Here is a 24,148-nt window from a genome sequence, read left to right as displayed (position 1 = left end):
AAACTCATTAAGTGGGTTTTTTCCTGCTATTTTCTACACATTGGTAATAGCTGCTGCTAAGACACTTGGAAAAGAGCAAGGACAGTGCTAGGAGAGTACGCTCGGTGTCTGCACGATCTTGTGCGTGCACACGACTGTGCCTTGGCACGTCCAGTATATTATGTATTTGCGCGTCTTTGCGAGATAAATATAATATATAAATATCACGCTCGCTCCTCAGTTAGAAGACTTTGTTCGCTCAGTGTAATTTTTGTACTCTCTCGCTTGTTGTTTGTTTGCACTAATGTTATAAATGCAGCACTGGCCCGATCGGGCAAGTTACAGTTCTAGCAACTGGCCCGAATCTTTCTCACCCTAGCCCCGGGCCATTGGGCAGTCCTTTTTGTCGAGCCACGTTTATTCTTTTGTCTGTTCTTCAAAATATAATCAAGTGTGTTTCTTCAAACGTGCATCTTTGTGTCAGACAGCATTTCTTGCCACATGTCACTCCAAGATTTTTATAAGTCACCCGCCACACAAATAACCCACCACTACGCATAAAATATCCACATCTGGCGGGTTGGTGGGTGCTAATTTTACTCTGAACAAAAGGAAAAACACGGAATTTACTAATTTCATTAACCAGAGGTTACATCACAATACACACACAATAGGTTGAAGGGAATCAAGCAATAATATTTACAAGAAAATGAGAGAACCGCTCACTCTTTGGCTGGAGCTTTAGCCTCAATAAACCATCTGAAACCGAACATAAACGTCAAGGAACTGAAACCTACTTAAAATTAATAAAAGTTCAATGGGATGGAAACAATGCAACAGTTATTACATCTAATATTTATCCTTGGACCTGTCCATGTTGTCATTATTTCTGTGAGAGAAACTTCACAGTGGGAATGTGTGGCCATGGAACTTGTGTCACCCTCAGACATGTGTGGCGTTCGCTGATACGCTTGACTCTGCGTGTGCTGAATCGTGTAATTAAAAGATATTTCACTGATCATGCAAACTATAACATAGCTACATGCAACACCACAAATATAAATGTTTCTGTTCTGCTGTTGCTAATAAAATAATAGTACGAATACATCTTACCCAAGTTACAAGCTAAACCAACATGAATGTTTTCAAACATTACTTATAAATTTTTTCCGCAAATCATCCTGCAGGCCGAACATAAACGTCAAGGAACTGAAACCTGCTTAAAATTAATAAAAGTTCAATGGGATGGAAACAATGCAACAGTTATTACATCTAATATTTATCCTTGGACCTGTCCATGTTGTCATTATTTCTGTGAGAGAAACTTCACAGTGGGAATGTGTGGCCATGTGGCCTTGGCGGCCAGATCCGGCCCACGGGCCGTATGTTTGACACCCCTGATCTAGAGACTGATTCTTTTCACTAGAGATGCTCCGATACCTGGATCGGTATCGGCTCTGATACTGAAGCTTTTAGACAGATCAGGTATCGGTCCTACGAACCCGATCCAAATACGATACCGTGTGTTAGTCATGTTCGTTACTGTCAAGCTCCAAAAATGACATAAAAGAACCATAAAAACACCATTAAAGCAGTTCATATGACTCGCGCATTTTATTCAAAGCCACTTGAAGACGTGCGATAGCTCTGTGAATCACAAAAGGCTGTGTTTAATAAGTAAATTTATAGTATGCGCAGCGCCAGCGCGTTAGTGAATGGTGCTGCTCTGTTGACACAAACTCACGCACAGGCTGGTGATAAACTCGCGGCTATTTTTAGCCTTCACAGCTAAAATTTGAGCGCTACTCAAGAACAGCATCTCAGATGTATATGTTCAATAGTTCGGTTCACTTATAATATGCATTTAGAACGGCAACGGAGGTGCAATTACCAGAATTTGAATAAGAAGCTAATTAAACTACTGTGAACTTGCCTACAAACAGACACATACAGGACTTCCTGGAGAGTTCAGAATGGCAAAATAAAAGCGTGAGGGTTTAAAATATTTTAGTTGAATGGGTTCCAAAAAATAACTGTGTGGATGAAAAGTGGACTGATGTCTTAACTAAATTGAACAAAAAAAGAGATCTGAATTCTTTAAAGTCCAGATGCAAAAAAAAGGCTACAATGAAACACTGGTTTCTTTTCTACTGAAGACTTGAAGACTGGAATGACTGTTAATTTTGCTGCTACGTTATCCAGTATACTAGTTAATAATAAAGTGTTTCTTAATAAGCTATACATTTGTATTGAAATAATGTGTAGTTAGAGAATTGTGTTTCTTTACATATTAAAGAGTACTCCCAATTAGTTCCATACAATAATGTAAAGATATTCTAAACTGATTATGCAAAAAAACAACACTGGTATCGGCTTGGGATTAGGGATGGGCATTTTGGTCATTTTGTCTTCGAGTACTCTGACTAATTACTCGAGTACTTGTCGAGTACTCGAGGAGTGATTACATGTTCATAACTGTTTAAATGAGACTGTGTCGCACAACGGTCTATTATTGTAGTAACACGATGGCACGTAACAACAAAACAAACTATGACTGGACGTTTACATGTCTCAGTCGCTTCACATGCAAGCAGGCGATTCTCAGCGCCCTCAAGAAACAAATCAACCAAAGGGGAAAATTTATCAGCCAATGCGATAATTAAAACATTCAGAATATCAGACAATTTATCGGTCTTGGCGATATAACGGACGACCACTAATAATTATTTACCCTATTTGATGAATATCTGTCTGCTATTTTATTGGAGGGTTCCCCTTGGTAGCCATTATACTGTACCAGAAAAACATGCCTGATCTGGGTCTAGTGGACATTTATACAGGCATGGTGATTTTGAACTATGCACATCCATACTTTAAGCTAATACAACATTAAGCCTACTGGGTAATTATCATGTCACATAATTAATATTCACAAGCAAAGCCTTCACCTTAGTTGGATCAAATCACAGCATAGAGATATCTATAATAAAATGTGAAGTAAAAGCATGTTTCAATAAGCATTAATACATTTTATATAATGCTTTACAGATCATTATGTCATGAATGTTTGATATATATTACCCAGTACATTCTTATTTGAATTTTCATGAAATAATCTGTTAAGGTGTATACAATGCTAATAACTAATCACAGTCATTATAAAGCCTAACCAATAAATTTTTACTTGGCAGATGTTTATAATGTGATCAGCCGTGTCTGCTGTTAATTCATGGCGAGTGTGAGGTTAAAAATATAAACTTGAAAAAGTTTATCAGTAAAGGTGTCCAATGTGTTTTCTTATTTATCAAGTAGGCCTATATATTGTCTTTCTTATTCCTGTAGTAATTCTTAATTCATTTTTACAGCATCTACTTATGCATGTGTTTTATTGCGGACACAGTAAGATTTTTTTTTTTATTTTACTTTGACTGTGTTCCTTAATTTTTGACAGTGCTCCTAAATAATTTAACTTGGGGACATGAGTGCTCCTAAACAAAATTGTTAGCGTAGAGGCCTGTGATACCAATACTAAGTACGAGTTATAACCCTCCAATACCAGCCCGAATCTCTATTTTCAGCGTTCGTGGTGCTTACGCTCTTGTCGATGTCCAGCTTGAGTTTCTTCTGCGAGATGCTCTTCTGGATGCGCTTGCTAAAGGAGGCGTTTCCAGCCGAGCGCCCGCAGCGCTCCCCGTCCTCGATCAGACAGCAGCTCTGGCCGAAGAACGGCGGGGCAGGCGGGCCGTCATGGCTGTCCTCTTCTGTGCTGAACCCATTCATGACGAGTAGATCCAGAGATAACCAGGCAAATAAATCAAAAGAATTTAAAGCGCTTTAATGAAAGCGTTCGGAGAAATTTGACGCGACACTGACGCTGTAAATGGGCCCCTTAACGAGTGTATGGTCCGGTGTTGAGCCTCAGAATCTCAAAGATCCACCTCGCCGAAAATCCCTCAACTTTAGGCGACTTGGCACACTACAGCTCCACGCAACACTACAGCTTAATTCTACACACACACGATAGAACAGGAATTTTGTATGCGGGGTTACCGCAGATTTGGCGTGCGTTTAACTAACGAGCAACAGTCTAGCTTATTTTCAACAAAATGTACATACAATAAACCATGTCCTACGAGAAACCGGAAGCTGTAGTTCTGAAACACCGTTGGTTCGCCTACCGAAAAAGGCGGGCCGCTGTGTCTGCGCCTTCAATTTCAGATGGCTAACTCGCTTGTCAATCAAGCTGTACTTCCTGCTTGTTTGCCACTGCCTTTCGAATCCATACGTGTTATGACGCATTTCCGCATTCTTTAACAACGTAAATGTAGCAAACTTTTTTATATTTCCCATTTTAAAAATATTTAAATGTATTTATGTGTAAATGTATAACATTGTGCTTTGTATTATATTACTCTGGAATACATACAAATAAAACAAATAATCAGTTACCACAGCTGCAAAGAGGCTTCTAACATAGATGCTGAGAAAGCGACAGAAAAGTTGGTCAATATGTAGGTTGAGTAACAGAAGTTCTTCCGTCACATTTCTTTGGGTTCCTGCACATGTAGGAGTGGAGGGTAATGGGGTAGCAGATAAACTTGCAAAGAACTCACTTAAATGCTGTAATGTAGAGTTTACCATCAATATGAGTAAATCTGAAGCCAAGACTTATATTCGTAAAGCAGTAAATAACATCTGGCAAAATCTATGGGAAAGAGAGGTAAAGGGGAGGCATCTGTTTAAATTCAGAAAAATGTGGGAACAGGAGTTTTGATTTCTGTATTAAGAAGAAAGGACAATTCAATAATTACCAGACTTCGTATAGAACACACAGGGTTGAATGCCAATTTACAAAAAATCAATAAGCATCCCACAGGAATGTGCAGTAAGTGCAATGAACTAGAAACAGTTGAACACATCCTTATACACTGTACAGCATATAACCATGAAAGGCAAGTAATGCAGGCAAAATTGTCATGTCCCATCGATGCTCCACACACCAGTTCATTTGGTGGGGGTAATGCTGCAAAAGCTGGTTTGCAAACCACCAATAAACAGAAAAGAAGAAGAAGAAATTTTTACCTATTTCTTTTTTCTTACTGCTGTTATCAGCACTCTATATTTTTATCGTCTTTTGCAAAGCTGTTAAAGTGTAATCACTGATTTTTTATTTTGCTGTTGGGGCAAAAGGGTAGGCTAAAATTTAATTTGCTGTGGTCTCCCATTCACTGCCATTCAAGTTTACCCTGCTATGGGTCTACTTCCGCTCTCCAACCCGGATATGTGATAAGGGTTCACACCCACACTTGCAGTTTTGATACTTTAGTGCATGTACACACGGCACCAAGTTATCGCATGCCATTTAATCCAAAATTATCTTTAAGCCCTGGGTATACTTCCATTTTGATGTGAACGCACAGCGCCTGCGTAGTTGAGCATGAGCCTGTCAAAGTGTACTCCATATAAAAGCCCCAATATACTTCTCAATATAGTTCTTCTTTGTTTATTCATTCAGGGGTAAAAAGAAGTTCTAAACAGCTGAGCAACGGTAAACTGTTCCCGAACATTCAGACACCCACCACACCGCTGTGGGAGGCATTTAGAAGTTTTAGAACAATTTAAATATGGGGACTAATGTGATATTAAAATGTGTTATCAATGAATTTATGCCTCATTCTATGAGTAGATGATTTATATGAGGTCAGTAAAAGAAGTTGTTTTAAAGGTGCACTCAGTAAGTTTTTGTTCAAATTGTCGTAGACTCACACTGACACCTAGTGGCCTGGATGCAGCATCATTCAAATGCAATAGAGCGCAACAGTGACTGCCCACTTTTTCAGCCATCTGGGTTCCAGAAGTATTTTCCCCATTAATTTCTTCCATAGACTTTTTATAAAATCCTTCATAAAAGAGTTGAAAGCCATGAACCAAACCAACCAGCTCCGAGGAGAATCACAACTTCACAAACTTTGTTTTGAGGCAAAAACATTTTTGAGAATCGGACATAAAGACAAGGGTATGAAGGCATGAACTACAATCCCATTGTACACAGTACAATCCCCCCTAAAAAAATGGTGGGAATATATAAAACTATTGATTTTGTTTTGTTGATTATAAGTATAGAAACAATATACAGTATATTATGTTTATTGTAAATATTGCGATATGTACTGATATATAAGTAATTTAAGGTCAAGGGAGACTGACTGGATTACGTCATTCACAGTGCGTCATGGGAGCGCGCCGTCGCGCATAGGCACGTTTCGTGGGTTCGTTGGCAGCGGTTCTCTGATTGGTGGATCTTTCTCTGCTGTACCATGGGTAATGTAGTTGTTTACCATGAATTTAGCTATCAAACACGATTTTTAAACAATGAAGTTGAAATAATGCAGATGGATGGCTTCAACAGAAGCATATAACATCGGTGAACAACCTCGTAGCTCACGGTAGGTCTGTTTTTAAAGGTTTATAAGTTATCAATGAAAATCAATTCATCTTTGAGATAAATGAATGGGATTATTACTTCTGGAACCAAGCTGTTGCACTGTTACAGTTACGGATGCCAGTGTAAAAATTCACAATTCACAGCCAGCCTTAATTAATTTAATCCATGAGTGCAAGTGTCCAATAACAGGGTGGTTACTGAGATTAGCAAGTAGTATTCGGCTGGTCATGTGGCTTTAACATGGCAGCCCCCATGAGTGGACCCTCTCCATATAGTATAAAACAGCTTTTTATTAGGTTTCTGATATGACTGGAGGTTTCATCTCATGTGAGTGGTCATGGTTTTATACACATGTTTCAAAATTACACTTAATTTCTTATTGAGTTCAGTTTTTTGCTGAGTGCTGAATGCACCTTTAACCACTCGATGATGATTTAAAGTAATATATTTGCAGTATAAAATGTTTAATTTGTCTTGTTTAGATTCTGAATTCATGACGCTAATGTGCTAACATGCTATAATATGCGGCAATTAATCACACAAGGACACGTATACACGTGAAAATGGAAGCACAGTGTCAAATACACAGATTGTATGATAGTCCTAACTGTGGAGAGCACATCAATATATAGACAAAGCCAAATTCCAGCCATTTAGAGGTAATTTTGAAATCCCGGCCGGACACTTTTTTCAGGTCCAAAAAATGTCCGGGATAAAGAGGACGTATGGTCACCCTATAAAAAATAGTCACATAATAATACATGCCATAATAAATTAATTTCTTTAACCAGTAATTTTATTTATTTAACATGAAAATAAATTAAATGCTAAGAAATGGAGAAAATGTGTTATCAAATAGTTACGCATAATAGGAATTATTTCTCATGTTTCTCCCAATAACGCACAGATAATGAGAAACGAAATAAACATTCACAAACAGAAAAGAAATTCCTCAAAAGGAAATAATAACTTATTGAATAATTGTATCAAACAAAGTAAAGGTAAATATCCTGTTGTGTTGTCTATTAAATAACTTTTGGCCCTCTAGCAGTTGAAGCACAAAACTGCAAGTTACTTGCAGAGAAACACTGTTTTGGCAACAATGTGAGTTGGGCTCTTCTGCACGGATGAATCTGACTGTTTGAGTAGTACTGGTGTAACCATGATTACAGGTGATCATCATATCAGAGCGAATGTCACTAATGACAACAAGATAAAATAAAAAAAATTAAAAAAGGAAGAAAAAGACAGATATATGAAAAATGTGGGGGTCATGTGATGCCATGCAAGGAGCAGACGTGTGAGCGACGAGCTCTGCGCACTTTGCTGAATTTTCGATTATTTTCATGTTATAATCTGGTGAATTTTGATACACCCAGTTACACATTTGCCCTTTGTTGCAAAACATGGCAAAGAAGTCAAAATCCTCGGGCTCTGGAGACATTAAAAGACACTTACGTGTTCAGGATGAAAGCCCCGACAGGCCTACAGACTGGGGACTTGATTTGGATGGCGTGGCGGGAGAGGAGATCCAGCGTCAGTTGTCCAACATGTCGGTGATGTTGACTTGGAGGATCTCGCGGTAATACATCGATCGATTACGGTGATGGAAACAAAATTCTCTGAGTTAGCTACAAGAGTGACTGATGTTGAAAAACGAATAGATTTTCTGGAATCTTAGGAGAGGGAATTAACCGCTAATCCGCCCGTGACCAAAGTTGATTTGAAACATCTCCTTGAAAAGCTTGAAGATCTCGAGAATAGAAGCCGCAGGAATAATGTTCGAATTGTTGGAATTCCTGAGCATGAGGAGGGCAGAGATATGGTGAAATTCCTAGATGAGTTTTTCCCGAGTCTGCTCAACATAACAGGCCACAAGCTGGAAATCGAACGAGCTCACAGAGTCCCAGCTCACAGATCTGCTGAGGGAGAAAGGCCCAGATCGATTCTGGCCAGATTTCTGAGATCATCCGATAAAGATCTTGTGTTGCGTCAGGTGAGGAGCAAAGGGAAGCTTTCTTGGAAGAACCATAATATTTTCTTGTTCCCGGACTTTTCGAGTTCGACAAGACAGAAACGCGATCAGTTCAAGGAATGTAAGAAACTCTTACATCAGAAAAAGATCTCGTTTGCTCTAATATTTCCTGCCAATCTGAGAATAGAAACGAAGGTCGGTCGCAAAGTATGCACGTCCAAATCAGGCAATATCTTTTATAGAATCAATGTCTGAGTAAACCATTGGATGTTTCTCATGTGAGTGGGCCTGACTCGCTGTACTAACTCTTGAGAAAGCTGGGCGACATTTTGGGTTTTTTGCGTTGGCTCCACCTAGCGGCTGGAGCTTGTTTTGTGAATAACACTTTCCTTAAAGAAACATTTGCATTTAAGTTCCTGGACAGATTGAGAGTGGACACTATGGATGACCGCAAAATATCTACATGCTCACACAAAGGATGTCTTTTATAAAGATGACAGATTGTGTAAGTCATGGTATATACTTTTATGCAGCCTCTGAATGAATTGACTTGATCATCCGGGGAACCAGGATGCCGGTTTTGTTTCTTTTTGTATTGGTTCCGCCTAGCGGCTGGAGCTTGTTCCATTGAATAATATTCCTTTGGAACAGCTGTTGATTCATCTGTTCGTTCTTCGTGCTTACTCCTCCTGCTGGCTGTGGTTTGTTTTGTTGAATTTTTTTTTCATTGGAATGATTACGTCATCTGTTGAACTCATAACAGCTGGCTCACTGTTTGTCTGACCGAGGAATCTGAACGGTTTTATATCAGTTGGAATTTGTTTTGTGGAAGATCACATCTTTGAGACAGTTCTGTGAATGAATATACACATTCTTTGTGTTCATTCTTCCTATTGACTGGGTTTATTTCACAAAGTATTTTCTGTTATGTAATTTTGCCTCACAATTTGTGAGGCAAAATTGAGCAATCCGATGGCAAAGTTGTCGCAGGGGCTTTCTGGGCGTTCGTGGACCTTTTGAGTTTAGAGGGATTGTTGCCAGTTGGCGCTGTCGTACGTGGGGTTAATGTGCACGTTTTTCTTTTTTCTGTTTGCTTTGTTCGGGGGGATGTTCGGGGTTTGATTGTTTCACTAATGGGGAATGTGGTCTTCATAATTTTGTTTTTGGCACACAATTTATTTTTTCTATTATATCAATATGTCAGTTGTTAATATAAGTGTACTATCTCTCTCCACATGGAATGTAAATGGGTTGGGGCACCCCATAAAAAGAAGGAAGGTTATTTCTTTTCTTAAACATAACAAATATGATATAGTGTTTCTTCAAGAAACACATCTCTCCCCGCAGGAAGCTGAAAAATTTGGGAAGATATGGGGTGGACATGTTTTCTTTAGTGCTGGCACAAGTAAGAGCAAGGGAGTCATTATATTGGTAAATAAACATCTACAATTCAAATGTCTCAAACAGATTAAAGATAAATTAGGAAGAGTAATTATTGTTTTAGCTGAAATTCAAGGGCAAAGGTTGATTTTGGCTAATATTTACGCACCTAACGCTGATGATCAGGGCTTTTTTATAGATCTTGAAGGGTTGTTGCAAACCGCTGGCACCCCTCATGACATAATATTGGGAGGAGACTTTAATCTTTTGATGGACAGAGCAAAAGATTAAATGATTTGAAAAAAATAAAAATAAAAAAAAATAAAAAACAGAATTTCACACACCATTGCACTTGTGTATATGGCTGTGTGACAATAAAGTGATTTGATTTGAACACTGACGTTTCACAGGATATGTAAAAATCTTGGTCTTTTGGATATTTGGAGACTTTTGAACCCATCCGGTAGGGACTATACATTTTTTTCATCAGTCCATAAGATTTATTCTAGAATAGATTTTTTTTTATATCCAAATCCCTAATTTCATTTGTTGTTGATTGCTCAATTGGAAACATTTTAGTCTCAGATCACGCCCTGGTGAGTTTAGAGGTGTTGCCACATACAGAGAAAAAGAAATCATATAGTTGGCGCTTTAATGTATCCCTTCTGCAAAATCCTGATTTCCAACAAATGTTAAAGACTGAAATCAATGTTTATATGGAGACCAACTGGTCCTCAGTGTCCTCTGTGGGTGTGGCTTGGGAGGCACTTAAAGCAGCTCTTAGGGGCCGGATCATACAGTATGCCTCATTCATCAAAAAATCCAAAGCACGAGAACTTGTGGAGTTGGAAGGAAATATTAAAAGTGCAGAGGCAGAGCTGAAGCACCGTATGTCAGCTGATGGCCTCAGAGAATTGACCCGATTGAAATATAGATATAATACTATTTTGTCGCGGAAAGTAGAGTTTTGGTTATTCAGGGCAAGACAGTCATACTTTGAGTCGGTTGACAAAGCAGGGAAGCTTTTGGCTGGATATATAAAACAGAGAGAGTCTTTTTCTACCATTCCCTCAGTGAAATCTGCTGCTGATGGTGAAATTTTTACCTCGGCCATTGATATTAATAATGCCTTTAAAGAATTCTATCTTGATCTTTATAGTTCCATGTCTTCGTCTACTGATGAAGATATTAGAAACTTTGTGGTTTCTAAACTGACGACTGAGCAAAAAAATGATCTTGATTGAGATAACCTTGGAGGAGCTTGACAGGTAATTAAGGCCTTGCCTACAGACAAGTCTCCGGGGCCAGATGGTTTTGCTGCTGAATTTTTTAGATCTTATGCTACAGAATTGGCTCCACTTTTGTTAGAAGTTTATACTGAATCATTAAAGAATGGAAAACTTCCTCCAACCATGACACAAGCCCAGATCAGTCTGATTCTTAAAAAGGACAAAGATCCAAACGAGTGTAAAAGTTACCGTCCAATTTCCCTGATCCAACTAGATGTAAAAATATTGTCAAAAATTTTGGCTAATCGATTAAGTAAAGTTTCTTTCCCCATTATTGTTCTGTCTTGCCCTGGAACCATTAGCAGCTGCGATAAGAAAGAGGGCAACCCTGCCGAGTGCCCCTATTCAAAGTAAAATAATCTGAGATTGATCCATTTGTTTGTAACGCTGCTACAGGGTGTCTATAAAGTAACTTAATCCAACCAATAAATGTACTCCCGAACCCGTACATTTCCAAAATCAGGAAGATAAGACCCTTCCTCTCTGAACATGCCACACAACTGCTTGTCCAGTCACTTGTCATAACTAGACTGGACTACTGTAACGCTCTCATTGCAGGCCTCCCTGCATGTGCAACTAGACCCCTCCAAATGAACCAGAATGCAGCAGCACATCTGGTCTTTAATGAACCAAAGAGAGCACATGTTACACCACTCCTTGTCTCTCTCCACTGGCTACCGGTTGATGCACGTATCAAATTAAAGGCTCTGATGTTGGCATACAGAACAGTTACTGGGTCTGCTCCAGCATACCTAAAATCATTTATGCAGAGCTACGCGCCCACTAGAAGTCTGCAGTCGGCTAAGGAACGTTGCCTTGTTGTACCAACACAAAGAGGCACCAAAACACTTTCCCGGACTTTCAGCTTCATCATACCACGTTGGTGGAACGACCTTCCCAACTCCATCCGTGAAGCTGACTCACTCTCTGTCTTCCAAAAATGACAAAAAACACATCTTTTCCATGAGCACTTAACCAGTCATTAAAAAAAAAAAAAAAAAATGATAAAAAAAAATAAAATAAAATAATTTCTGTTGCACTTTATTCTATTTTGAATACTATTATGATGCTAGTGATACTTTGTAATACAGCACTTTTCATACCACTGTCTCCTAAGATGATTCGCTCAAGTTTTCCTCTCTTGTAAGTCGCTTTGGATAAAAGCATCTACCAAATGAATAAATGTAAATGTAAATGTAAGAAAGGAGGATGATTTTCCAGGGGTGGTGGCGGGAGGCGTGCCGCATAAGCTTCTGCTTTACGCAGATGATATTTTATTATTTGTCTCTGAACCTACTAGATCTTTGCCTTGCCTCCACAGAATTATTAATTCCTTTTCCAAATTCTCAGGATACAAAGTCAATTGGGCTAAATCCGAAGCTTTGGCTTTGACAGCGTACTGCCCAGTAATGGCTTTTCAGCTGGGCGCCTTCCAGTGGCCCAAACAGGACATTAAGTATTTGGGGATTTTATTCCCAGCAAATTTGTCTGATTTAGTTAGTGTTAATTTTGACCCTTTAATAAAAAGGTTTTTGAGCGATGTCAGCAGGTGGGCTACATTACATTTATCTATGATTGGGAAGGTTAATGTTATTAAAATGAATTGTATTCCAAAATTGAACTACCTGCTACAATCTCTCCCTGTAGATGTCCCCCTCTCTTATTTCAAGGAATTTGATAGCATAGCAAAGTCCTTCATTTGGAATGGTAAACATCCCAGATTGCATTTTAATAAGTTACATTGGCCGATAGACAAAGGAGGGCTAGGCCTTCCCAAGATTTTGTTTTATTACTATGCGTTCAGTCTCAGACATTTGGCTCATTGGTCACTTCCACCTGAGAGATCCCCTCCTTGGTTTGTTATTGAACAGGCAGTACTTGCCCCTATTTCACCATTACAAAGCATCTCTATCAAACTAATCGGAAAAGTTAAGTTACAACCCGTTATTTTGCATTTACACTCGCTATGGACTAAAGTGTCCAGATTGTTTAAACTGGACACTTATTTAAATGCTGCCTCGAGCATATGGCAGAACCCAAGACTGTGTATTGGCAAGTCTCCTTTCTGCTGGCCGGAGTGGATTGTGAGGGGGGTTGCTACACTCGGTGACCTATATGAAAGTGGTGTGTTGAGATCGTTTGAAAACTTGGTCCAACATTTTGGGATCCCCAGACCTCAGTTTTATAGGTATTTACAACTGTGCCACCTGCTTTGCACTATTTTTGGGAGTAGCACACATCCCCCTAAGGAGGCAGATGCTTTGGGAGGGGTGATTGCGGCTTTTGGAAAAGGTCATGAGGCATCAGTGTACCACTCCCTGTTAATTCAGAGTATGGGGGACGGAGCCTTAACTTCTCTCAAGAGAGTATGGGAGAAAGATTTCAACTTGGCATTGGAGGAAGGAGTGTGGGCTAAGATTCTTAAAAACGTTAAGTCTGCATCTAGTGATGCAAGGGTGCATCTTATACAATTCAAAATTTTGCATAGATTTTATTGGACCCCCTCAAGACTGTATAGGCTTGGTCTTAAAGACACACCCACCTGCTGGAGATGCCAATCGGAGGATGGAGACATGGCCCATGTTTTTTGGTGGTGTGTTGAGATCCAGAAATTCTGGTCGAAGGTTCAGAATTTTGTGTACGATATGGTGGGCACTCAGGTTTCATTTTGCCCCAGACTTTGTGTTCTGGGCGATGGGGCGGGGATGGCCATATAGGGAACTGGGTTCTGACATGTGTGATGATCGCCAGGCAGGTTATTTTGAGGGGTTGGAGGTCAGCTGGTGCGCCCCCATATCTGGAGTGGTGCACGGAGGTGGGGAGGGTGGCAGCTTATGAGGAGGTGTCATCGGGAAGACGGGGTGGCTTGGATAAGTTTGTTCGGAAATGGGGCAGGTATTTTGAGTTTTTGGAGGGCTCTCGGGTGGGGTGTGGAGAGAGTAGTGTATTATAGTTTGTATGATTATTATGTCTGTGTATGTATGTATGTGTATATATATGTATTTATGTTTGTATATGTATGTATGTATATTGACCACAGGGTTGTTTTTTTTTGGGGGGGGGCGGGGTCGGGGAGGGGGGATTGTGGGGTTTTAATGTTGATTTTATATATATACAGTGGTGTGAAAAAGTGTTTGCCCCCTTCCTGATTTCTTATTTTTTTGCATGTTTGTCACACTTAAATGTTTCAGATCATCAAAGAAGTTTAAATATTAGTCAAAAATAACACAAGTAAACACAAAATGCAGTTTTTAAATGAAGGTTGTTATTATTAAGGGAAAACAAAATCCAAACCTACATGGCCCTGTGTGAAAAAGTGATTGCCCCCTAAACCTAATAACTGGTTGGGCCACCCTTAGCAGCAACAACTGCAATCAAGCATTTGCGATAACTTGCAATGAGTCTTTTACAGCACTGTGGAGGAATTTTGGCCCACTCATCTTTGCAGAATTGTTGTAATTCAGCCACATTGGAGGGTTTTCTAGCATGAACTGCCTTTTTAAGGTCATGCCACAGCATCTCAATAGGATGCAGGTCAGGACTTTGACTAGGCTACTCCAAAGTCTTCATTTTGTTTTATTTCAGCCATTCAGAGGTGGACTTGCTGGTGTGTTTTGGATCATTGTCCTGCTGCAGAACCCAAGTTCGCTTCAGCTTGAGGTCACGAACAGATGGCCGGACATTCTCCTTCAGGATTTTTTGGTAGACAGCAGAATTCATGGTTCCATTTATCACAGCAAGTCTTCCAGGTCCTGAAGCAGCAAACCAGCCCCAGACCATCACACTACCACCACCATATTTTACTGTTGGTATGATGTTCTTTTTCTGAAATGCGGTGTTACTTTTACGCCAGATGTAATGGGACACACACCTTCCAAAAAGTTCAACTTTTGTCTTGTCAGTCCACAGAGTATTTTCCCAAAAGTCTTGGGGATCATCAAGGTGTTTTCTGGCAAAAATGAGACGAGCCTTAATGTTCTTTTTGCTCAGCAGTGGTTATCGTCTTGGAACTCTGCCATGCAGACCATTTTTGCCCAGTCTCTTTCTTATGGTGGAGTCATGAACACTGACCTTAACTGAGGCAAGTGAGGCCTACAGTTCTTTGGATGTTGTTGTGGGGTCTTTTGTGACCTCTTGGATGAGTCGTCGCTGCGCTCTTGGGGTAATTTTGGTCAGCCGGCCATTCCTGGGAAGGTTCACCACTGTTCCATGTTTTCGCCATTTGTGGATAATGGCTCTCACTGTGGTTCTCTGGAGTCCCAAAGCTTTAGAAATGGCTTTATAACCTTTTCCAGACTGATAGATCTCAATTACTTTCTTTCTCATTTGTTCCTGAATTTCTTTGGATCTCGGCATGATGTCTAGCTTTTGAAGATCTTTTGGTCTACTTCACTTTGTCAGGGAGGTCCTATTTAAGTGATTTCTTGATTGAGAACAGGTGTGGCAGTAATCAGGCCTGGGTGTGGCTAGAGATATTGAACTCAGGTATGATAAACCACAGTTAAGTTATGTTTTAACAGGTGGGGCAAACACTTTTTCATACAGGGCCATATAGGTTTGGATTTTGTTTTCCCTTAATAATAACAACCTTCATTTAAAAACTGCATTTTGTGTTTACTTGTGTTATCTTTGACTAATATTTAAACTTGTTTGATGATCTGAAACATTTAAGTGTGACAAACATGCAAGAAAATAAGAAATCAGGAAGGGGGCAAACACTTTTTCATACCACTATATATATATATATATATATATATATATATATATATATATATATATATATATATATATATATATATATGTTTACATTTCATTGTAAAAAAAAAAAAAAAAAAATATTCTGACCAAAACATGGTCACGTTTGATCGTGCTTCGCTACTTGCTGGAGAAAGTAATTCGCTACTGCAAAAGCTATACTGTTTTAAAAGCAGCTGAGCTATGTGACGTGGAGGAGGGTGTGGCCGGTCCGTGAGGATGCATGCCTGGTGCTGAATTGTCCTAATCATCCGGGAGGGGGATAAAGACGAGCCGGAGGTGCCAGTTCGAGAGAGAGAGAGACACATGTTGTGTGTATGTGTGACTGTGTGTTTCTGTTTGTTTAAGTTGATTTATGTCATTAAAGTTATGTTGACTGTTCTGCCGGTTACTGCCTCCTCCTTGCCCGTCCTGTGAACACTGTTACAAGCTACTGTCAAGCATCGCTACTTGTAGTTAGCTACTTCCCAACACTGGGCGTTATCACTACATATATAAAAGCCTATAAATTAGGGGTGTAATATAGTAGATTTTTATATATGAAATGTAGAAAAGTACTTATATAGAATAGCTTTGTGTGACCCAGCAGAGGGCATATGAGTTTACTAGATATGCTGATGTTTTAAGAAACACTCAGCTGTAGCAGAAATGTTGCAAGAAATACTCTTGTGTCCTCAGCTGTAATCAGAATCAGAATGAGCTTTATTGCCAAGTATGCTTACACATACAAGGAATTTGTCTTGGTGACAGGACAAAAACAATACAAAAACAGCAGCAAGACATAGATAATAATAAAAAATAAAAAATAAAAACTAATTGTACACATACGTACAGACACACACATACATACATACACACATACACATGGGTAGTGCAAATCTAATATAATCTGTTATGTACAGTGTAAATACAAATCTGTTATGTACAGTGCACATTTTTTTTTCAGAGGAATGAAATGGCAGAAGAGGTTGGATGTGTTGGATAAATATAATAAAGACTAAACTGTGTATTGCACATAGTTATTGCTCAAAGGGGCAATTTAACTGTTCATGAGATGGATAGCCTGAGGGGAAAAACTGTTCCTGTGCCTGACGGTTCTGGTGCTCAGAGCTCTGAAGCGTCGGCCAGAAGGCAACAGTTCAAAGAGGTAGTGGGCAGGGTGAGTGGGGTCCAGAATGATTTTTCCAGCCTTTTTCCTCACTCTGGAAGTGTATAGTTCTTGAAGGGGGGGCAGGGGGCAACCAATAATCCTCTCAGCAGTCCGAACTGTCCTTTGTAGTCTTCTGATGTCTGATTTCATAGCTGAACCAAACCAGACAGTTATTGAAGTGCAGAGGACAGACTCAATGACTGCTGAGTAGAACTGTATCAGCAGCACCTGTGGGAGGTTGAATTTCCTCAGCTGGCGAAGGAAGTACAACCTCTGCTGGGCCTTTTTCACAATGGAGTCAATGTGGGTCTCCCACTTCAGGTCCTGTGAGATGGTAATGCCCAGGAACCTGAATGACTCCACTACTGCCACAGTGGAGAATGGTGAGGAGGGTCAGTGTTGGGGTGTTCCTCCTAAAGTCCACAATCATCTCCACCGTTTTGATTGCACCAGACAGCCAGCTGTTTAACCTCCCTTCTGTATGCAGACTCATCGTCATCTCGGATGAGGCCGATGACAGTGGTGTCATCTGCAAACTTCAGGAGCTTGACAGAGGGGTCCTTGGCGATGCAGTCACTGGTGTAGAGGGAGAAGAGTAGTGGGGAGAGCACACATACCTGGGGGGCACAAGTGCTGATTGTACAGGTGCTGGAAGTGAATTTCCCCTGTCTCGCAAGCTGCTGCCTGTCCGTCAGAAAGCTGGTAATCCACTGACAGATAGACATGGGAACAGATAGTTGGCGTAATTTATTCTGGAGTATAGCTGGGATGATGGTGTTGAAAGCCGAACTGAAGTCCACAAAAAGGATCCTTGCATATGTCCCTGGTCTGTCCAGATGTTGCAAGATATGATGCAATCCCATGTTGACTGCATCATCCACAGACCTGTTTGCTCGATAAGCAAATTGAAGGGGATCTAGAAAGGGTCCAGTGATGTTCTTCAGGTGGGCCAACACCAGTCTCTCAAATGATTTCATGAGTCATTAAGTCCTGTGATTTTTGGTTTCTTTGGGATGGGGATGATAGTGGAACTTTGAAGCAGCATGGGACTTCACACTTCTCCAGTGATCTATTGAAGATCTGTGTGAAGATGGGGGCCAGCTGGTTAGCACAGGATCTAAGACATGCAGGTGAAACACCATCTGGGCCCTATGCTTTCCTTATCCTTTGTTGTCAAAAGACGCGTCTCACATCATCTTCACAGATCTTAAGTGCAGGTTGAGTAGCAGGAGGGGGGTTGCAGGAGGTGTTGGTGTTTGTGTGAAATTAATGTCAGAGTGGGTGTGGGGTGTGAGATTGGGCCTTTCAAATCTGCAGTAGAACACATTCAGGTCATCAGCCAGTTGTTGGTCCACCACAGGGTTGGGGGCAGGAGTCCTGTAATTCGTAAGCTGATTCATGCCACTCCACACTGATGCAGGTTCGTTAGCTGAAAACATGTTTTTCAGCTTCTCAGAGTATCTTCTTTTAGCCACTCTGATTCCCTTATTCAGTGTGTTCCTAGCCTGATTGTACAACACTTTATCCCCAACTCTGTAAGCATCCTCTTTGGCCTGACGAAGCTGCCTGAGTTCCACTGTAAACCATGGTTTGTCATTTTTAAATGTTAAATAAGTCCTAGTAGGAATGCACATATCCTCACAAAAACTGATATATGATGTAACTGTATCTGTGAGCTCATCCAGATTGGTGTCTGCAGCCTCAAAAACACTCCAATCAGTGCAGTCAAATCAGACTTATAGTTCCAGCTCTGCTTCGTTGGTCCATCTCTTTACAGTCCTTAATACAGGCTTAGCAGATTTTAATTTCTGTCTATAGGTTGGAAGAAGATGAACCAGGGAGTGATCAGATAGTCCCAAAGCTGCTCTAGGGACAGAGCGATATGCATCCTTTATTGTTGTGTAGCAGTGATCCAGTATATTTCTGTCTCTGGTTGGGCATGTAATGTGCTGTTTGTATTTGGGCAGTTCACATGTGAGGTTTGCTTTGTTAAAATCCCCAAGAATAATAATAACTGAGTCCGGGTATTGTTGTTCCGTGTCTGTGATTTGATCAGCCAGCTGTTGCAGCGCGGCATTCAAACACGAGTTTGGTGCAATGTAAACACTCACCAGAATAAACGAGGAAAACTCCTGCGGCGAGTAGAAAGGCTTACAGTTAATAAAGAGCACTTCCAAATTAGGACAGCACATCTTCTTTAACGTTGTTACATCTGTACACCAACTTTCACTGATATAAAAGCATGTTCCACTGCCTCTCGTTTTCCCAGTTAACTCCGCGATGCAATCCACTCTGAACAGCTGGAAGCCCGGCAGATGTAATGTGCTGTCCGGAATGGCTTCACTCAGCCATGTTTCTGTGAAGCACAAGGCAGCAGAGTTTGAAAAGACCTTGTTTGTGCGGGTGAGGAGATGTAGTTTGTCCGTTTTGTTAGGGAGAGAGCGGAGATTCGCAAGATGAATGCTCGGCAGCATTGTTCGAAAGCCCCGCCGATGGAGCCTGACCAGTGCGCCTGCTCGTCTCCCTCGCCTGCGTCTCATAGCGCGTTTAAACAACACAGCCGCGCCTCCAACTAAAATGTTAAACAAAACATCCGAATATTAAAAATCCGGGAAACGACTGACTGGTGTATGCTGTCGAATGTTCAGCAGTTCGTCTCTGGTAAAACTGACTGAAAAAAGATTACTAAACACAGGACAAACAAACAGAAATAACAAAACAATAGAAGCGCTCCATACTGAGGCGGCCATCCGAGGTGCAATCATGATGATCTTGGCAAAGAACAATGGTACTGAGTCATAAGAAAGCTCTGGGAAAGTACAGCAAAGTTAAAAGATTGACACAAACAATAATCAGAGTAACTATATATGCTCAGATTGTGATGTATTATTCATTAAGAATGTATACTTTTATGATAAATGAATTTAAAATGTTATTTTGTTTTGGACTAAAAGCCAGGTTCCCACCAAGAGGTCAGAGGCTCTGTATCCATTGGATACAAAAAATATTAAGAGAACGAAGACATGGCGATGCCATTCTGAAGATGGAGACACCACCCATGTTTTCTAGGGGTGTCATAAGATCCAAGATTTTTGGCTGAAGGTGCAAAGTTTTGTGTGTGATGTGTTGGGCACTCATGTCTCGTTCTGCCCCAGACTCTGTATTTTGGAAGATAGGGAGGTCTTGGATTTGGAGGATAAGTACATGAAGGACTGGGTTTTGACCAGTGTGATGATTGGTAGGCAGGTTATTTTGAGGAGTAGGAAGTCGGATGGAGCACCCTCAGAACGGAGTGGTGCGTGGAGATGGGGAGGGTGGCTGCCTTCGAGGAGGGGTCGAGCATAAAGATGGGGGTTAGGGATACTTACAATAAGAAATGGGGCAATTAGCATTTTTGGGGGAATCTCGAGGAGGGGCGGTGGAGGAAGTAATTTAGAGTTTAGTTTTTTTAATTATTTTTTTTTATTATACTTGATTATTGTATTTTATTTTATTTTTGGTTGTTGTTTTAGTTTTGTGTTTTTTTTTTTGTGTGTATGTGTTTTTTTTGTGTGTGTGTTTATATTCTATTGACCACAGGGGTGTTCGTGGGGGTGTCATGGTGGGGTGGGAGTTTGGTAGGGGGAGGGGATATAGTGGGGGTTTAATGTTTAAAGTGTTTGATTCAATATATATATATATATATATATGTTGTTGTATTTTTTGTGTTAATTTATGAATCAATAAAAATGTTAACAAAAAAATAAAAAATAAATAAAAAAATAAAATAAAAAAGAGACATGAGGTAATGCTAGATAAAATACTGTATAAAGACTAAGGGTTTTGACCAAGACAGTCAGATCTCAGCTGATGTCTCGGATTTGTTGATTTGCTCAATAAACTCTAATAGACACCTGGAACTCCTGACTTCGAGAGTTTTCTTACAGAGAGGGGAGAAAAGTCTTCCCCACGCTCCACAACAGTAACAGTTCAGTTTCCTCATGGTTTGAGTTTTTCAGAGAGCCACTTTCTACCACATTCATTGCTATAAAGAAAACATATGATCATATGTTGGCACTGTCAACTTATAAACTCCATGAGTGTTCAACATCACACTCAACTGAGAAACGTTAAAAAAAAAGAGAAATATATCCACCATAAACTCCAAAACTGCTCCAGTAAAGATTTGTTCACCCTCTTTAGCATTTTGCGGTGAAGTAACACAGATCACTAATAAGCATTTGCGTGAAGGCATCTCAACGGCGTTATTGCAGAATAAACTATTAAAAGGGGTCCAAGCACCGAAGGTGCAGGAACTCTATTGTATTTGTTCCAATTTTCTTATTATTAGGGGTCCAAGCACCTTTGGTGCTGGAACCCTATTGTATTTGTTCAAATTTTCTTATTATTAGGGGTCCAAGCACCGAAGGTGCAGGAACCCTATTGTATTTGTTCCGATTTTCTTATTAGGGGTCCAAGCACGAAGTGCTGGAACACTATTGTGTTTGTACTGATTTTCTTTTTAGGGGTCCAAGCACCAAAGGTGCAGGAACCCTATTGTATTTGTTATGATTTTCTTATTATTAGGGGTTCAAGCCTGAAGGGCTAGAAACCCTATTGTTTTTACTCGGATTTGCTTTTATTAGGGATTCAAGCAAGAAGTGCTAGAAACCCTATTGTTTTTGATCAGATTTTTTTTATTATTAGGGGTTCAAGCCCGAAGGGCTGTAAACCCTATTGTTTTTGCTCAGATTTTTTTTATTATTAGGGGTTCAAGCCCAAAGGGCAAGAAACCCTTTTGTTTTTGTAAGGATTTTTGTTATTAGGGGTTCAAGCCAGAAGGGCAAATTATATAAACAGACACACACACACACACACACACACACACACACACAAAATAAAAAATAAAAAAAATAAACAAATAAATAATTAAACAAATAAAAAATATAATTATAATAATCATCCATCTATTAATGACATATACCCACCCCATTTCTCCACGAACATGTTGTACTTCCCCATTCTTTTAAATGACCCCTCCTCAAAGGCCGCCACCCTTCCCATCTCCAAGCATCACTCCTGAAAAGAGGGTGCTCCAGCTGACCTCAAGCCCCTTAAAAATATCTGCCTGGCGATCATAACACTGGTTAAGACCCAACTCTTTTTGTGTATATTTTCAATGTCTATGACTGCCCCATCGCCCAAAATACAGTCTGGGGCAAAATGTTACCCGAGTGTCTAATACATTGCACACCAGACTCTGAAACTTTAACAAAAACTCCTGGATCTCAACACACCCCCAAAAGACATGGGTAATATCCTCTGATTGGCATTGCCAGCAGGTGGATGTGTCTTGATGACCAAGCCTATATGGGACACGTGACCCCATGCGAGAAGCAGACGTGTGAGCGACTAGCTCTGCGCCCTTTGCTAGTTTTTTAATTATTTTCATGTTATAATCCAGAGAGATTCGATATACCCAATTATATATTTGCTCTTTGAGGTAAACATGGCAAAGAAGTCAAAATCCTCAGACTCTGGAGACATTAAAAGACACTAACACATTCAAGCTCAGGCCTCTGAAGGGCCTGCGAGCCAGGGACTTGATTTGGAAGGCACGTCGGGAGAAGATATTCAGTGTCAACTGTCCAACATCTCGGTGATGCTGACAAAGGTTGTTGCTGACTTGGAGGATCTCGCTGTAATACGTCGATCGATTACAGCAATGGAAACAAAATTCTCACAAGTTGGTCACAAGAGTTGCAGAAGTTGAGAGATGGATCGATTATCTGGAGTCTTCAGAAAGGGAATTATCCGCTAATCTGCCCGCGTCCAAAACAGACTTGGAGTGCATTCTGGAAAAACTGGAATTTCTCGAAAATATGAGCCAAAGGAATAACATACGGATTGTTGGAATTCCTGAGCATGAAGAAGGCAGAGATATGGTGAAATTCCTAAACAATCTCTTCCAGAGTCTGCTCAATATAACAGGCCACAAACTGGAAATCGAGCGAGCTCACAGAGTCCCGGCTTGCAGATCTGCTGAGGGAGACAGGCCCCGATCAATTCTGGCCAAATTGCTGAGATCATCTGATAAAGATCTCGTGTTGCACCAGGCGAGGAGCAAAGGAAAGCTTTCTTGGAAGAATCACAATATTTTCTCCTTCCCAGACTTTTGCATCTTCAAGGAATGCAATAAACTTTTACATCAACGGAAGATCGCTTTTGCATGTTTCTGGCCAAACTGAGAATAGAAACGAAGGATGGCCACAAAGTATTTACATGTCCCAACCAGGCACTCTCATTCATAAATACTTTGGAGTGAGTAAGCCATTTGAAGTTTCTTATATTAATGGATTGACTCACTGAACATACACTCGATTGTCTGAGGAAGCTGGATGCCATTTTTGTTTCTTTTTGCGTTGGCTCCGCCTAGTGGCTGGAGTTTGTTTTGTGGAATGACACTTCCTTCAAGAAACTTTTGCATTGACATAAGATCGTTTTTACACTGAAGTTGCCGGCCAGATTGAGAATGGACACTATGGATGACCGCAAAATATCTACATGCTCACATAAAGGACGTCTTTTATAAAGTTGACGGGCTGAGTAAGTCATGGTGTATTTTTTTAATGTATTTTTTTGCGCTGCCTCCGAGGAACCGGGATGCCTGTTTTGTTTCTTTTTGTGCTGGTTCCGCCTAGTGGCTGGAGTTTGTTTTGTGGAATAACACTCCTTCAGGTCAGTTGTTAATTAATCTGTTAATTCCTTGTGCTTATGCCTCCTGTTGGCTGGAGTTTGGTTTTGTGGAGTATTTTTAAGGGATTTTAGAAGGATTACGTCATCTGCCATACTCATAAACAGCTGGCTCACTGAACACTTGTAACACTTGTTTGTCTGTCCGAGGAAACTGAACGGCTTTATATCAGCTGGAGTTTGTTTTGTGAAAGACAGTTTTGTGAATGAATCTACATGTTCTTTTTGTTTATTCTGCCTATTGGCTGGGGTCTGTTTCACAAAGTCTTTTCTGTTATGTAATTTTGCCACACAAAATTTGTGCAGAAGCACTGGACTTGAGCAATCCGATGGCAAAGTTGTCGCGGGGACACTTGCATGCGTACATGGACCTTCTGAGTTTAGAGGGATTGACGCCGGTTGGCGCTGTCGTGCGTGAGGTCAATGCGCACGTTTGTTTTGTT

General features: G+C 40.3%; 1 protein-coding gene across 2 annotated transcripts in view; it reads right to left on the bottom strand.

The window, feature by feature from the left end:
- LOC127429164 (histone deacetylase complex subunit SAP30L) overlaps positions 1–4,137 on the bottom strand; it is a 49,124-nt gene extending 44,987 nt beyond the window's left edge. Inside the window, exon 1 of one of the 2 annotated variants that reach the window (XM_051678037.1) lies at positions 3,574–4,137. In XM_051678037.1, coding sequence (XP_051533997.1) covers positions 3,574–3,759 — 186 coding nt within the window. In that variant the 5' untranslated portion in view covers positions 3,760–4,137. The remainder of the gene's footprint in view (positions 1–3,573) is intronic. The other variant, XM_051678036.1, reaches the window with a different exon arrangement.
- Positions 4,138–24,148: the final 20,011 nt, after the last annotated feature.

Source organism: Myxocyprinus asiaticus, chromosome 38 (genome assembly GCF_019703515.2).
Source record: "Myxocyprinus asiaticus isolate MX2 ecotype Aquarium Trade chromosome 38, UBuf_Myxa_2, whole genome shotgun sequence".
NCBI classification, from domain to species: Eukaryota; Metazoa; Chordata; class Actinopteri; order Cypriniformes; family Catostomidae; genus Myxocyprinus; species Myxocyprinus asiaticus.
Note: the sequence above shows the minus strand (reverse complement) of the source record. Positions and strands in the feature narration are given on the sequence as shown.